This window comes from Microcebus murinus, chromosome 1 (genome assembly GCF_040939455.1).
Source record: "Microcebus murinus isolate Inina chromosome 1, M.murinus_Inina_mat1.0, whole genome shotgun sequence".
NCBI classification, from domain to species: domain Eukaryota; kingdom Metazoa; phylum Chordata; class Mammalia; order Primates; family Cheirogaleidae; genus Microcebus; species Microcebus murinus.
In genome coordinates, this window is record NC_134104.1 from 125441691 (window position 1) to 125456501 (window position 14811).

Here is a 14811-nt window from a genome sequence, read left to right on the forward strand (position 1 = left end):
ATATAAATTAGATAGAAGGTTCTAGAGTTATTTCTCATAAATGAGTTGATTTGTGTAGAATACTTAGAGCTTAGAACAGTCCTTGGCACATAATAAGCAGTCAGTGTATGTTATACTTCATCATCATCATCATCATCATCACTGTCATCATTGTTGCTATAAAGGGGCATATGAATTTGGATTATTTAATTGTATAAAATGCTGATTAATCCCAAAAAAAAAAAAAAAAAAGAGTTAACTTCTGGCTGGGCGTGGTGGCTCACGCCTGGAATCCTAGCACTCTGGGAGGCCAAGGCCGATGATTGCTCAAGGTCGGGAGTTCGAAACCAGCCTGAGCGAGACCCTGTCTCTACTAAAAATAGAAAGAAATTAATTGACCAACTAAAAATATATATACAAAAAATTAGTCAGGCATGGTGGCGCATGCCTGTAGTCTCAGCCACTCAGGAGGCTGAGGCAGCAGGATCGCTTGAGCCCAGGAGTTTGAGGTTGCTGTGAGCTAGGCTGATGCCACAGCACTCACTCTAGCCTGGTCAACAGAGTGAGACTCTGTCTCAAAAAAAAAAAAAAAAAGAGTTAACTTCTCTGATAGAATAATAAAGAAAAGGTAACCAATTCTGTGAAATGTATACCTGCCACACATTAATGAAAACAAGAGATTATGACAGATGCATGATGTAAACAAATAATGATGTAGGAAAAAAGTACTAATTACGAGTCTAAACGCTGAGTGACCAAGATGCCAAAGATGAATATGGTTGAGAGCATGGAACTTAAGTAGAATATAAAATTATAAAATTGCTGGAATATCCATTCTTATAATTCCTATTTTAATGAATGAAATTAGAAGTAGGCTGTACTCTCTTCAAGGTTATTGTCCCTGGAATTAGAGGTGGAAGGAAGCTTTGAAATTGTCCTTCACTAGTCATCAAATGGACTGCACACTGGATTCACCTGGAGAGCTTTAAAAAATACTGCAGCCTGAGTCCCACCCTAGAGACTCTCTGATGTCATTGGTCTGAGGCACAGCCTGGGAAGAAGGATGTTTAAAAGCGCCCCAAGTGATTTCAGCATGCTGCCAGGGTTGAGAACCACTGGTCAATTTCAATCACTCTTCTCACAAATGAGAACACAGAGGCCCCGTCCTAGCACATCCATTCATTGGCTGCAGCCAATTTTCTCTGATGTGCTCTAATAGGAGGGAGCTGGGGCATGGACAATGCCAAGCAGTGAATAATCTAAAAATAATTTCTATTTGGTTTGGGAAAGCAGCACATGACTTCCTGGCCGCAGACTGGCCTGGCTAATTCAGTTGGGCCTAAATGAATGTGTCTTCTCCCGAGTTGACACTGACAACCCAGCCCTGGGCTGAGGTGTTGAAGGAAGATGGCCAAATTAAATGTCGACCATGGCCAGTTCCCCCATGGGCAACCAATAGGCTGCTGTCAATGGCGTGCAGTATCTATATGGATGTGGGGACCTTTCTTAGCAGAGGGTTCCACAGTGGAGCAAAGCTAGCTTTCTCCTGACCCTTTACTCTGTGAGGGTTGGGGGCCAGAAGTGTGAAGAAGGAATAAAAAGAGAGAGGCTAGTGGTTATCCAGGAGCAATAGCTGGGTTCTATGCTAAGCACTTCTATAAACAGTACATGCTCCAGACAGCTCTGAGTTAGGCATTCTATTACCCTCATTGTAGAGATGAGGAAACTGAGGCTCAGAGAGGTTGTATAACCACCAAAGCAGAGCCAGGATAGAAACTTAGGCTTATCATACTCAATGCTTTTCCTGAGACACCATCTGTCTGTCCAAGAGGGTCGTCTGCAGATGGCCTTGGGTCAGATCCTTGGATGTTAAGTCCTGCTGAATGAACTTTGCCTCCCACTTTTTTAGCTGTAACAATCTAAAGGGAGCAGCAAGGGAGACCGCCAGAAAGTGCCTATGGCAGCCATGGCAATCTGCCTCCAAGTACAGGAGCATAACTGACCTAGAGCCCCAACTGCCATGCTCTGAAATCTGTCACCCTCATTTATGCTGAGGCCACATTTCCCAGGCATTGTGTGGCACCCCTTTCATGCCTGAGTCCAGTAGGGATACCCCTCAAAGGTGGGCCCATTCCTGGGAGGCATGGGACTGCTCTGATGTAAGTAAGCCTTAGCAAATCTTCCCTAAGACTGCAAGCAGCAGCATGCTTCCACCACGCTTCCTTCCCCCTCCCCTTCACTGGGGTCTGACGGCTCTCTCAGCTTTGCCAGCTCCTTCTGTTTTCTCTCACACAGGCATCTCCCTTAATAAAGTCCTCACGTATCTAATCCCATCTCGGCATCTGCTTCTCAGAAGACCTGGACTAAAGCAATGCTGTTCCCCACTGGTGCCCCTAACCAGACACACATCGCTGTGCAGGGAAAGGGGAGGGGAGGAGGTCACCTGCCAACTCGCAAGGGGAAGCTTGTCTGAGATTCTGAAGATGAAGGTGACAGAGGAACAGATTTCTCAATATGTTTGCCTTCATCACTGGTCTCGGTGATATGAAGGAAGGTAGTTTAGGAGACAAGGAATTGACTAGCACCTCAACTAGCCCTGACAGAGGGCTAAGTGCCAAGAAGTCACCTGTTATTGCAGGTGACCACTAGGTCTAACTTGGAAATGCTAGGTATTCTTTTCTGCTCTTGCCATGTGCTTTTGGGGAAGACATTCAAACCCTGCAGTCTCAGTAACTACTAACAGGGAGGTTTTCCTGTCATCTTTGCTCCTCCTGAAGGAGGAAAGTAGATAAAGGATATGCTGATTCGAAAACACCTGGAAGGAAAGTGGTGCATTCCCACCAATACCACAGAGCAATGCTTTGGAAATACTAGCCAATCACACTTGATAGAAAGGAAAAGAGGTTTAAGATAACTTATTAGGTATAGAATATGCAGAATATGCAAACAATAGCTAATTATAAAATATAGAGGAAATTGGGAACTAACTTACAATAGCAATGAAACAGATTAATGCTTAGGAACAAATTTAACAAACACTTTGTAGGGTCAATATGATGCAAACTTTTTTTCTTTTAAGAGACAGGGTCTCACTCTGTTGCCCAGGCTGGGGTGCAGTGGCATGATCAGTAGCTAGGAATACTGGCGCCCACCACCACACTTGGCTACTTATTTATTTATTTATTTGTAGAGATGGAGGTCTCGCTATGTTGCCCAGGCTGGTCTTGAACTGCTGGCCTCCAGTGATCTTCCCACCTCAGCCTCCCAAAGTGCTGGGATTACAGGCATGAGCCACAGTGCCCAGCCTAATGAAAACTTAAAACCCCACTGAAGGGCAGAAAAAGAACTTCAGTTGAAAGATACCTTATTGTTGAATAGAAATGATATTTTAAGATTGAATTCTCAAAATATTCATTTAATTTTTATATGAATATTTAATATTCACTTAATGCCACTCTGTATTACCCATGTCTTTTTTACTTTCTATAATTCTGATGCTTTGACATCTAGGCCTTGCTGACCCTGGAGGGACTGCCCAGCCCAGGGTCAGCTAAATCCTAGTGATAGCAAACAACTCAGCAGCTGCGGCCTCACTGACCCTGGAGAGGGTAAACAACTCTCGCCTTTTACATGCAAACCAACCAGTCCAGAGCTCAGAGCCCCAGTGTCCCACTTCACGGCCCTCTTTACCAGGCTCTCACATTCTAGGGCACTATGCCCTCTGCCCTAATCACCCTAGGGCACATCAGACAGCTAGGGACAGCCCCTACACCATTTCTGAGCCCATCCACAATGTTCAGAGGAGCCAATCCTAAATCTCTTTACCCTGCCTCACACCTTTCTTCCTGCAGTAACCACAAGAAAGGCTTTAGCCCACTAATCCTCTTTCTCTCTCTGATGTGACTGAGCCCTCCTCTTGGGAACTATATGTAATCACTATCTTTTAAATAGCAAGTCTCCTGATATGTTTGCCTTAGTGAACCTTTAAATTTTCTATTAATACATTCTATTTTAAAATACTAGATTTCTTTTTTGCTACTGAAGTTAATATGGCAAAAAAAGAGAAAAATCATCATGAAAATTCTGAAAAAGAAGAGTAACGGAGGATGGTGGGGAGAGGGAACAGGTGAGTGGCTGATGGGGGACAGAGAGGCAGGATGGCACTATGAACTATTAAATGGTTTGATGAATGCAGTCGATATAAATTGCAGCCCACACTCAATTGTGAAAGAAATCTTTATTTTCAGTAATTTAACTTAATTTTGACCTCCATGTTACCAGGATACCAACTAAATTTCAGTCATTTCAGGGCCTCATGCCCCCCAGTCCCATCCCCAGCACTGCTCTAAAAATCATTGGGTTTATAAAATACCCACACATCAGGGTGGGCTTCTAATCCTTGGTGGCTCATCTCTCCACCTTGCATCCTTGTTTAAAGTTGTCTGTCATAGCTTTTGTGATATGAACCCCTCCTGGGCAACCTCGTCCCCAGGAAAATTTCCTTGATGTTTTTATTTCCACATGCCATGTGTAAGCAGACTGCAGGGGAACCCACAGAGGAGCTTGTCAAACAGGAGCAAGAGGACACAGGCTCTGGAAGACAAGGGGTGGTAAATCTCCCTCACAGACAAGTGAGGGAAATATACTCACTTCATTCACAGACAAATAGGGTAGGGAGATGGGAATTTAACTCACCATGGACAGAGGCACCCACAGGGTACTGCAGGAGCACACAGAAGGAGGAAGACTTCATGGAAGAGAGAACTGTTGATCTGGGCCTAGAAGGATATGTAACTGATTCCACATGGCAAAAATGGGTGGGGGTGCATGGAGCATTGTAGCAGAAACATCATGAGCAAAGCTGGAGCTAAGGTGAAACTGAGTCTGACTTCCTGAGCCCACCTTGACCATGCAGTGAGGAGACAATTCCCAGGAATGTGCAGGGACCAGGAGAATGAGCCTCAGGAGTGAACCAAATGGCAATAGAGTAATCACTCCGCAGAGCTGGCTCCAGTGACCACTGGATGAAAGAAAAGAAATCACGAGTCTTGCCACCTCTACAGATATTTCTAGGTCCTGAGTCAAAATTTAAAGAGATCCAGGAATTTGTGTGCATGTCTTTCTCTGCTCCCTAATTGGAAGGGTGACCATACAACCTGGATTTGCTATGGGTTCACTGGCCACCTAGCTCCTCTTCTGGAAGGGAAGGCTTTGGAGGAGAGGGAAGATGCAAGATAATCCAGTGAAAACCAGAGTACGTGTAGCCAGTCCTACCTGTCAGATCTGAATCCAAGATGTACTTTTATCTCTACCTCTTCTAAGGGTAGGATTTTCTTCTAAGGGTAAAATTTGTAGGATCGTCAATTTCTTCCTTCTATGTTACTTCATTTATTCAGATTAGCAGCAGCAAACGCAACCAGAAAACACTAGATAATTCAAACTTAACCTGTATACATTTCGCTCTCTGTAGTCAGCAGGCAGCTTTATTAGGATTGTATCAGTCATAATTCCCATCTGTAATTTAACTAGTTTCCAACTTTTTAATACATTCATGATATTCTACTGTAGTCACTCTACATGTACATTTATTTCAAAGTCACAGGCCACTCCTTCACTGGAATGCACTGTTTACCCACTGCCTAGCTAAGTGTCTTAAAAATAATAAAGGAACGCAAATACTTTGGGATTCAATATTATTTTCATTTTCTTTCTCCTTCAGTGTTTAAAAGTCCTATTATTTTCTTATAACAGACTTAAGGCTTTTTTTCCTAAGGAAAATATATTAATACTCATTTTGCATAATAAGCAGAGCTACTTCAAATGTGTGAAATAACCATGGAAAATATCTACTGAGCTGTTTTTAACCATCATGAGTTCTTATTCAACTAGCATTTAGTAAACCCCTGCAGAGTGCTGTGGCTGTATAAGGAAGTAAAAAAAAAAAAAATACACAGCCCCTCTTTTCTAGGAAATGTCTAATTTACTTGGAAAAGTAAGAGCCACTTTGAGAAAAGAGAAACTACTGTTTACTTTTAAATTCAATGCTAGGCAGGGATTCCAGTCAGTCTTCTTTTCTCTAAAGTCTCACTTTCCTAAAACACAGTGGTACTTATTGAGGGCCTTTTATGTGCCAGGCACTGGGCTGAGCTTCTGCATAGCTTTTTGAATCCCCAAATAACCCCATGAAGTATGAAATACTTTAGAAAGAACATTAGTAGAGGAACTAACCTGAGAAATCATTTCCCACTGATCTCAACCCTGGATTATGAGTTTTCCTAAATTAAGAAAGCTGCCATAATCTTTCAAAGTTCAGTTTTTATGAGGTATTTGGGAATTATATGTTCTAGGATTGTGTTTATTATTTTAAACTAGGGGATGCAAAATGTTTTATCAAAGTAAGTTTTAACTATCGACCAATAGATTCAGTTTAAATTTACTTAATATCTCATCCTTCTAAGGAAAAATCCCTATGAGAAGATTAATTTCAAGATCATTTTTACAAAAGGAGCAGTCAGTGGACTCTGTCAATTAAAGTATTCCTGGACTAATCTGGTCTTTACACGCTTACACTGACCTCTGCTGGACAGTCTAATAACCTGCCAACATTTTTTTCTCTTGAGATAATATGGTTATTAGGAAGGGGCATTTTCTCCAAATTTTACCCAGTATTTAGAAACAGATTTATATAGTTCAATTCACAAATATTAATTACGCCCTGCAAACCACCTTAGGGCAAAAATCTTATATTGCACTTGGCTGCCAGAGGCAAGCATCTGTGGGCAGAGGAGAGAACTGATGAGGTTACTGGAGCTGCCCAGTCTGAATGCTCTTTTCATTATTCTCTTTTTCCTATGCAGCCCGGGCTCTCTATTGTATGCTTAAAAGTACCTAAGGGTACCTGCCAAGTAGGCCTGCTTCCAGGGGCCTGTCAGGGACCAAATTACAGTATCTCTAGGGTTCACACCTAAAGCTGGAATCCATCACTTTGTGGTGGTCACTTGTGCCCCAAACTACCCAGTGTAGATAAGTCTGCTATGGGTGGTACAAACGAGCTGAACTTTGATATGAAGTCTAATGCTCCAATTCATATGAAATTGCAGGTAATAAATATGAATGACCTTGAAAATAAGTGACATTTTTCTATTTCTGGTAGTCATTTAAAATAATATCTGTTTCTATCACAACTGATCCCAAAGAGATACAAGATATAATTTATGAGTACTACGAAAATCTTTATTCACACAAATTGGAAAATGTGGAGGAAATGGACAAATTTCTAGAAACACATAGCCTCCCTAGGCTCAATCAGGAAGAAATAGATTCCCTGAACAGACCAATCTCAACAGCCGAAATAGAAACAGCAATTAAAAATCTCCCTAAAAAGAAAAGTCCCGGTCCAGATGGCTTCACACCCGAATTTTACCACACTTACAAAGAAGAACTAGTACCTATCTTGCAGAAACTATTCCACAACATCGAGAAGAACGGAAACCTCCTCAACACCTTTTATGAAGCGAATATTACTCTGATACCAAAACCAGGAAAGGATGCAACAAAAAAAGAAAACTACAGACCAATATCCCTAATGAATATAGATGCAAAAATTTTCAACAAAATCTTAGCTAACCGAATCCAGACACTTATCAAAAAAATAATCCACCACGACCAAGTGGGCTTCATCCCAAGGATGCAGGGATGGTTCAACATACGTAAATCTATAAATGCAATTCACCACATAAACAGAAGCAAAAACAAACACCACATGATTCTTTCAATACATGCAGAAAAAGCTTTTGACAAAATTCAACACCCTTTCATGATACGAACACTTAAGAAAATAGGCATAGAAGGGACATACCTAAAAATAATACAAGCCATATATGACAGACCCATAGCCAACATCATACTGAATGGGGAAAAACTGAAATCATTCCCACTTAGAACTGGAACCAGACAAGGCTGCCCACTATCTCCACTTCTGTTCAACATAGTGCTGGAAGTCTTGGCTACAGCAATCAGACAGGAAAATGGAATCAAAGGTATCCAAATAGGGGCAGAAGAGATCAAACTTTCACTGTTTGCTGATGATATGATATTGTATCTAGAAAACCCCAAGGATTCAACCAAGAAACTCCTGGAACTGATCAATGAATTTAGTAAAGTCTCAGGATACAAAATCAATACACAGAAATCAGAGGCATTCATATACGCCAACAACAATCTAATTGAGAACCAAATCAAAGACTCAATTCCCTTCACAATAGCAACAAAGAAATTAAAGTACCTAGGAATATACTTAACCAAGGACGTAAAAGACCTCTACAGGGAGAACTATGAAACACTGAGGAAGGAAATAGCAGAGGATGTAAACAGATGGAAATCCATACCATGCTCGTGGATCAGCAGACTCAATATCATCAAAATTTCTATACTACCCAAACTGATCTACAGATTCAATGCAATACCTATTAAAATCCCATCAGCATTCTTCACAGATATAGAAAAAATAATTTTACACTTCGTATGGAACCAAAGAAGACCCCGAATATCAAGAGCAATTCTAGGCAACAAAAACAAAATGGGAGGCATTAATATGCTAGATATCAAACTATACTACAAAGCTGTAGTAATTAAATCAATATGGGATTGGCACAAAAATAGGAATATGGACCAGTGGAACAGATGTGAGAATCCTGATATAAAACCATCCTCATATAGCCATCTCATCTTTGACAAAGCAGACAAAAATATACGCTGGGGAAAAGAATCCCTTTTCAATAAATGGTGCTGGGAAAACTGGATAGCCACCTGTAGAAGGCTAAAACAGGACCCACACCTTTCACCTCTCACAAAAACCAACTCACGCTGGATAACAGACTTAAACCTAAGATATGAAACTATTAGAACTCTAGAGGAAAAAGTTGGAAACACTCTCCTAGACATCGGCCTGGGCAAAGAGTTTATGAAGAAGTCCCCAAAGGCAATCACAGCAGCAACAAAAATAAATAAATGGGACATGATCAAACTACAAAGCTTCTGCACAGCCAAAGAAATAGTCATGAAAGTAAACAGATAACCTACAGAATGGGAGAGAATTTTTGCATCCTATGCATCCGATAAGGGACTGGTAACTAGAATATCTTAGAACTCATGAAAATCAGGAAGAAAAAATCAAATAACCCCATTAAAAAGTGGGCAAAGGACTTGAACAGAAACTTTTCTAAAGAAGACAGAAGAATGGCCAACAAACATATGAAAAAATGCTCAACATCTCTAATCATCAGGGAAATGCAAATCAAAACCACAATGAGATATCACTTAACCCCAGTGAGAATGGCCTTTATCAAAAAATCTCCAAACAATAAATGCTGGCGTGGTTGCAGAGAGAGAGGAACACTCCTACACTGCTGGTGGGACTGCAAACTAGTTCAACCTCTGTGGAAAGCAATATGGAGATATCTTAAAGCGATACAAGTGAATCTACCATTTGATCCAGCAATCCCATTGCTGGGCATCTACCCAAATGATCCAATGACACTCTACAAAAAAGACACCTGTACTCGAATGTTTGTAGCAGCACAATTCATAATTGCAAGGCTGTGGAAACAGCCCAAGTGCCCATCAATCCAAGAATGGATTAATAAAATGTGGTATATGTATACCATGGAGTACTATTCAGCTCTAAGAAACAATGGTGATATAGCACATCTTATATTTTCCTGGTTAGAGCTGGAACCCATACTACTAAGTGAAGTATCCCAAGAATGGAAAAACAAGCACCTGATATATTTTCCAGCAAACTGGTATTAACTGAGTAGCACCTAAGTGGACACATAGGTACTACAGTAATAGGGTATTGGGCAGGTGGGAGGGGGGTGGGTATGTATATACATAAGGAGTGAGATGTGCATCATCTGGGGGATGGTCATGCTGGAAACTCAGACTTGTGGGGGGGGAGGGCATTTATTGAAACCTTAAAATCTGTTCCCCCATAATATGCCGAAATAAAATAAAAATATATATATCTGTTTCTGAAAATTAAATTACATAATTATTTTTAAAATCTTGCAGAAGGAGTGGTATATGTATACCATGGAGTACTATTCAGCTATAAGAAAGAATGCTAATATAGGACCTCTTATATTTTCCTGGATAGAGCTGGAACCCATTCTCCTAAGTGAAGTATCCCAAGAATAGAAAAATAAGCACCATGTGTATTCACTATCAAATTGGTTTTAACTGATCAACACCTAAGTGCACATATAGGAATAACATCTATCGGGTGTTGGGCAGATGGGAGGGAGGTGTGCGTATGTATATACATACATAATGACTGCAATGTACACTGTCTGAGGGATGGACATGCTTAAAGCTCTGACTCGAGGGTGGGGCAAAGGCAAGATACGTAACCTAAACATTTGTACCCCCATAATATGCTGAAATAAAAAAAAATCTTGTAGAAGGAAAAAACGAAGACATAAAAATAACCTATAATCCTATCACCAAGTTGTTTTAAAATATTGGTTAATTTTGTGCCTATCTTTTTTCTCTACGTATGCATGTGTGCATGAGAAATGGGTATATTTCCTTATTTGGCCCCATTCCATATTGTGGCCTGCTCTTTTCATATAATATTATATTGTGATTATTTCTCCATTAATAAATATTACTGCACAAAATTTTTATCTTATGATGTCAGACCACAAATTTATGTAACCAATATCCTAATATAAAACATTGCCATTATTCCTAAACTATGCTGAATGGCCTTTTATATAAATATCTGACCAAATATTTTATTATCTCTTGAGTTTACATTCCCTAAATGGGCTCACTGTGTCAAAAGTTATGGGGTATGAACATTTTTAAGATTCCAAATACAAGCAATGCTAGAGTTACAGAAATGTTGTACCAATTTCAACTCCAACCAGCAGCATAGGAGTCCCCATTTTCACTTCACTTTCACTTCACCAAAATTCAGAATAATTTAATAAGCACTTTGTAAGTGGATAGACAAAAAAAGAATTTTCAATATAACTTACACATTCATATTTATTTATACTCATACTTTTAATTTTTTAATTGTTTGTAGAGATGGGGACCTTGCTATGTTGTCCAGGCAGGTCTCAAACTCCTGGCCCTAAGCAATCCTCCTGTCTTGGCCTTCCAAAGTGTTGGGATATACTCATACTTTTATTAGCCATTTGTATTTTTTATGTGAGTTATACGTGCATGCCCTGTGCCTATATTTTACTGGTACATTAATATTCTTCTTAGTTATAAGAGTTCTTTAGATAGTACAGCTAACTCTTTTGGGTCATGGGGGTGGATCCCTCATGAATGGCTTGGTGCTGTCCTTGTGGTAAAGAGTGAATTCTTACTCAATTAGTTTCCATGAGAGCTGGTTGTTATGCATAAACTAAGGCTGTTAATCCAAATATATCCTGTAATTATTAGTTTGGATGTAGTGTTACTTCTTTGGCTTAGTAAAATCTTTCCAGGAAAAAAAAAGACCCATTAAGTATAGGACAAGACCCACCTAAATGCTGAGGAGACTAAGGTATGAAGTGGTCAAAAGATAAAATATGAACTAGAAAGAGCCTATGTACCCCAACTTCCTGAACATGTCTCTACATTAGACAAGTCTTACAGTTTTTTCTTTGGAAGATGTTTTTACTAAGACAGGTAACTGTCATAGTCTGTTCACTGTTGCTGTAAGGGAATACCTAAGGCTGGGTAATTTATAAAGAAGAGGTTTATTTAGCTCATGGCTTTGCTGGCTGGAAGGTGCTAGATTGCTCGAGGGGCTCAGGATGCTTCCACTCAAGGCAAAAGATGAAGAGGAGCTGGTGTGTGCAAAGATCACATGGCGTGAGAAGAGGCAAGAAAGGGAGTGGAGAGGTGCCAGGCTCTTTTTAACAACCAGCTCTACTAGCTCTCATGGAAACTGAGTAAGAATTCAGTCTTTACCACAAGGACAGCACCAAGCCATTCATGAGGGATCCACCCCCATGACCCAAACAACTTCCATTAGGCTCCATCTCCAAAACTGGGGATCAAATTTCAACATCAGGTTTTGGAGGACAAACATTCAAACTGTAGCAGTAACTTTAAGAATGAATTTACATAAAAGTATACTGATGTGTAACTCAGTGGTTGGGGAGTTGCAATGCTATTATTAAATATTTAATAAAACTCTTTTCTTTCATCTGTAAATGGTTATTTCTGTAGTAGAATACTGGTAACTTTTTCTGTTTTTAATCAATTCCTTTACTATAAAATATCATTTAAAATGTTTTTTATTTTTCTTGTACAATTTTAACATTATAGTAATTTTGCTGCAGAAAATAAAATTTCATTTTGCAGGAAAGAGAAAACTCAAGTCCACCCATTGGTATCTTTATTTACATTTTAGAGCGCGTCAGCCAGTGAAAATCCTAGAAAAGGAAGACAACAAACATTCAGTCAAAAGAAATAACTGTCTCAAACTCTATCCTCACTGTTTTGCTTGTTCTAAAATTTAAAAGTCCTACATAATGGTGGGTAAATGAGGTTTGTTTTTGCTCTAGTGCTTTTCCCAAAAAGGAGCTAAAAATCCATTAGCAAACCTGGCTGTCATGTCCTACAAAACAATCTAAAATGGCATTCTGGGTCTTCTTCTATTAATAGTAATCAGGGTACAAAAAAACCATACCGTGAAAGAACCAGAAGTGCACTCAAAAGGAGAGAAGAGGTGAAGGAGGCCCACAGAGGCTAAGCTCCCAGAGAAGAACATGGGTAGGAAGAACTGTGCATGACAGACTTTTCTAGGACTGACACCATCCTACACACATGGTCTGGACAGACTACTGCACAGATCTAGGCATTCTCTGTGTCAAAGCAGAAAGCAGCCAGCCTGAGAATCAATGACAAATGGCAGATGGATAGACAAGACAAAGATCAACAATTTAGAGACTATAATATATGTAGAATTCCACTGGAATGAAGATAAATAATATTGAAGTGATAAATCCAGGAAATATAAGGATAATCCTCACAGAATTATAATAGAAGAGGATAAGAGCTTCTATTTCTCCAGGAATACCCAAACAAACAATACCCAAATTCATAGGGAAATTGTTAAACAGAGATCATTAGAAGCAGAGAGGGGACAATTTATTAGGGCGCTCTGTAATTAACATAGTTAAAGATTATTTTTATTGTAAGTGTTCACCAAGCTTGTCATAGTGGCTTTAGTTCCCCTAGTACTCTCATGGCCTGACACCAGGAGGGGGCCATCCTGGGTTGCAAAACTACTGTATTCCAGTCCCTGGAAAGTATATATCCAATCATAAGTTAATAAAACAGTGTAAGATTTAAAAACCTGTCTATTGGGTATCTGGTTGGTATAAATCGTTTTGACAAATAGCATTTAAAAAAAGAAAAGGCAATCAGTAAGCCCACAGGGGTAGAGTAGCTTCTGAAAGTTGTTAGCAGGACAGCCTGCCTGCCTGCTCCTAGGAAATCCCGCTGACCCTGCTGGTCACCCTCCTGGCACAGTCCTGTGCTTATCTTCCTCATCACTAGCTTCTTGAGTACCTCTTCTCTCTGCCTGAGGTAAATGCCAGAGTCTCTAATAATCTGTTTCTACACAAACAGAATTTCAGTAAAATTTTATATATTTTACAGCTTCCAAATTAGTTAATTTATATTTCATTGATCGTCCAGGTATCTGTTTGCCCATTTGTCCCCAGCCTTGTTCAAAAAAGGAAGAAATCCCACAGTGGACACGTGTAAAAACCAAGACGGAAAGTACCTGAAAAATACTGGCTCTGTAGAGTGGCTGATATGCAAGGTGTAAGCATGCAAGACAGGTTATAAGAGGAAGCAAGTGACAGGATCAGGACCAGGAAACAAAATTAAGTATGAAAAGCAACTTAATGTGGGATGGGAGAGGATCAGGCTACACACTTAGCCATGTATTTCACTGCTGTAACCTACACTATAGTTTTGCCTTAGAGGTTAAAGTCATTAATTTTGAATGCAACAGCACGAATTGTCTGAATATAGTCTAATCTCCCATGTTACTTCCTCCACTCTATTGTCCAGCCACTCTGGCCTTTGTCACTCCTCAGACTTGACATGCTCCCTCTTGCCTCAGAGCCTTTGCACATCTCTTCCTTCTTCTCTTTACCGAGTTAGTCCCTCCTCATCTCTCCAATCTCAGTTTAAGCTTCACTTCCTCTGAGAAGCCTTCCAATACCATCAGATTCCTTTGTTATATGTTTGCTTAGAACTGGGTTCCTTTCTTTCCAAACAAACAACTGCCTCGCTCTGTCATGGTGTGCTCAGCTGTGAGGTTACCGCACTGTCTCTCTACCTTACTGGACTGCAAGCTCCGTGAAGGTGAGGACTGAGCCTAGTTCTGCTTCACCATGCTATTCTTTGCACCTAAGACAACATGCCTTACACATTATCTCAACAAATATTCGTTAAACAAAAAAGTAAAACTGCCAAACTCAGAAATGGCTTAGAAAGACCTCTGTGAATAGAGCGTGCTCTGTTTGGTGGATACTCTTTGGAGGGGGTGGAGGAATAGATGCATTTCCTGCTTTCTGTTTAGCAACTGCATTTACCTGGGCCTTCCGTGTGGCTTGTGGCTCAATCATGATGTTGATAAGAGAGGGTTTAGTTGTGTCTGCTAGGGATTGCCTCAAGGATTTTTGCAGTTCTTCTGGTGTTTGTACAAAATACCCTTTGCCTCCAAATGCAATCATGACCTGCTCATAATGAGAGTTTGGCAGAAGACATGCTGGAGGGGCCCTGAAAAACAAGGTCACAAGTCAATGAACT

At 40.2% G+C, this 14811-nt stretch overlaps 1 protein-coding gene across 4 annotated transcripts in view; it reads right to left on the reverse strand.

Moving 5' to 3' along the window:
• Window positions 1-4628: 4628 nt before the first annotated feature.
• Window positions 4629-14811, reverse strand: part of HACL1 (2-hydroxyacyl-CoA lyase 1) — a 42977-nt gene continuing 32794 nt past the window's right edge. The window contains exons 16-18 of one of the 4 annotated variants that reach the window (XM_012766938.3): window positions 14595-14781; window positions 4882-4999; window positions 4629-4757 (exon numbers count right to left, since the gene is read on the reverse strand). In XM_012766938.3, the coding sequence (XP_012622392.2) occupies window positions 4729-4757; window positions 4882-4999; window positions 14595-14781 (334 nt within the window). In that variant the 3' untranslated portion in view covers window positions 4629-4728. Of the gene's footprint in view, window positions 5000-12260; window positions 12417-14594; window positions 14782-14811 lie in introns of those variants that run through there. The other 3 variants (XM_076005474.1, XM_076005472.1, XM_012766939.2) reach the window with 3 other exon arrangements.